The sequence below is a fragment of the Tupaia chinensis genome, unplaced genomic scaffold, assembly GCF_000334495.1.
Source record: "Tupaia chinensis unplaced genomic scaffold, TupChi_1.0 Scaffold000201_1, whole genome shotgun sequence".
Lineage (NCBI taxonomy): Eukaryota > Metazoa > Chordata > Mammalia > Scandentia > Tupaiidae > Tupaia > Tupaia belangeri.
Window position 1 is genome coordinate 2,681,266 of NW_006159676.1, and position 2,485 is coordinate 2,683,750.

Below are 2,485 nucleotides of genomic sequence, written 5' to 3' on the forward strand. Positions count from 1 at the left end.
CCATCACCCATCAGGTCATCTGAAGAGAGACCATTTACCCACTCATCCATGCATGTACACATGCATGCATGCATCTATCCATCCATCTAGCCAGCACTCATCAGGCAACCTGAAGAGAAACCATTTATCCATCCATCCATCCACCCATCACCCATCAGGCAATCTGAAGAGAGAGCATTTATCCACTCTTCCATCCATCCATCCATCCATCCATCCATCCATCCATCCATCCATCCATCCATCCATCCATCCATCCATCCATCCATCCATCTATCCATGCAACACCCATCAGAAAATCTGAAGAGACCATTTATTCCCTCACCCATCCTCCCATCAGGCAATCTGAAGAGAGTCTGGAAGGACTTCAGAGACATGCATAGATTAAAATAGTCCAGGCTGATAGTAGAAGGTCTGATGCTATTAACCCTTTCTTCCCTGTAGACAAGCGAACTGACAAATCTGCTGTGTCGGGTGCCATCCGGCTACACATCAGTGTAGAGATTAAAGGCGAGGAGAAAGTGGCCCCCTACCATGTCCAGTACACCTGTCTGCACGAGGTGAGACACTGCTCAGCCTGGCCTTCCAAGCTCACTGGGACCTCCCATACCATCGCCACTCTCCACTCCTGACTGCTCCCCTGCCTCTTACCAGCCACACTATTCACACTCTCAGGGGCCTCTTACATCGTCCTCCATGCCATTCCCTCTACCTTGCCCCCTCGCTCGCCCCATGACGACACCTTCTTCCCTGTGGTGGCAGAACCTGTTCCACTTCGTGACAGACGTGCAGAACAACGGGGTTGTGAAGATCCCGGATGCCAAGGGCGACGATGCCTGGAAGGTGTACTACGATGAGACGGCTCAGGAGATTGTGGATGAGTTCGCCATGCGCTACGGCGTCGAGTCCATCTACCAAGCCATGACGTGAGACAGTAGACGGGGGTGGACGTGAGGGTGAGGTGCAGAGAACAGGAGGTGGGTGGTCACTGAGGGGCGTTGGCAGATCTGGGGCAGGAGGGCTTCCTAGGAAGAGAAGCCAGAGAAAGGTGGGTGTGGTGGAATGATGTAATTACCTTGGAGATGACTAGCTGCTGTTCTTTTGTTTGTTTTGCTTTTCTTTTTTTGGAAAGGTTTTTGCTATAGGGCGCGTGCGCTCGCCAGCCAGAGAGAAAGAGACAGAGAGACAGAAAGCGAGAAATCACCCCCCAGGGGCGATGGCCACGCCTCAATCTCTTCTCCTCCATTCTCCTCAGGAGAGACAGAGAGAGAGAGAAAGTGACGGTGACAAATCACCCCCCTTCCCCAGGGCAGATGGCCATGCCACAATCCTTTCTCCTCCATTCTCTCTGGAATTAGGGCATGTATGTACACGTGCTCGGTGTGAGTTTCAAGCCTTCAGGTCTGGGACTCGAACTGTGGAGTCAGCCATGTGGGGTTCAGTGCCTCAACCTCCATGCTACCTGATAGCCCGTGTGCCATTCTTTTATTTAGAGAGAGATTTTTGTTATAGGGAGCATGCACTCGCCAGAGAGACAGAAAGCAAGAGGTCACCCCCCAGGGGGGATGGCCATGCCGCAATCCCTTCTCCTCCATTCTCCTCTCGGGATCTTGGGCATGCATGCACACGCGCCTGGCGTGATCTTCAACCCACCAGGTCTGGGACTCACACTGCAGTCGACTGTGTGGGAGTCCAGTGACATAACCATTACGCCACCTGCTGGTCCCTAGGGTGCCATTCTCAATGAGTGGAGTGAGACACAGAGATAGGGCAACTCAGACGGAGAGAAAGGGAGGGACAGAGAGGAGATGCAGAGAAACCGAGGGAACAGAATCGGGCAGGAGGTCGTTGGGGTTGGGGGGAAGGGGAGCCACTTAGGGATGTTGTCATGGAAGTGTTCTGGGGTGGTGGCTGGACCCCAGACCCAGTGCCTCCCATTCCCTCTCGCCAGCCACTTTGCCTGCCTCTCGTCCAAGTACATGTGCCCTGGGGTGCCCGCTGTCATGAGCACCCTGCTCGCCAACATCAACGCCTACTACGCGCACACCACTGCGTCCACCAACGTGTCTGCCTCCGACCGCTTTGCCGCCTCCAACTTTGGGGTCAGTCCCAGGGACCAGGGCTGGAGGTTGGGGGAGAAGAGGGTCCCACCATGTGTGATTTCTGGGTTCCTCATGTGGACTTGCATTCCTGTGTCACTTTGTCTTGGTCATGTTTCCTCTCTGAGCCACAGTTTACCCCTCTATAGAATGCTATAGGATGGAGGGCCGGCAGGTGGCGTGGTGGTTAAAGGCGTTGGATTCCCACATGGCCAACTGCGGTTCGAGTCCCGGACCTGGCAGCTTGCTTTCTCACTTTCTCTCTCTCTCTCTCTGTCCCTCTCTGGTCAAACTGAAAAAACAAATAAATACATAAGTGAATAAAGTTAAATGAAAAAAATGTTTAAATAATGCTATAGAATGGAAATGGATATATATATATATATATA

General features: G+C 52.8%; 1 protein-coding gene across 2 annotated transcripts in view; it reads left to right on the forward strand.

The window, feature by feature from the left end:
* The window catches only part of UNC13A (unc-13 homolog A), a 112,250-nt gene that overhangs the window by 55,005 nt on the left and 54,760 nt on the right, over positions 1 to 2,485 (forward strand). For both annotated transcript variants that reach the window (XM_006147128.2, XM_027771300.1), the window contains one exon: positions 1,949 to 2,099. In XM_006147128.2, the coding sequence (XP_006147190.1) occupies positions 1,949 to 2,099 (151 nt within the window). The remainder of the gene's footprint in view (positions 1 to 1,948; positions 2,100 to 2,485) is intronic.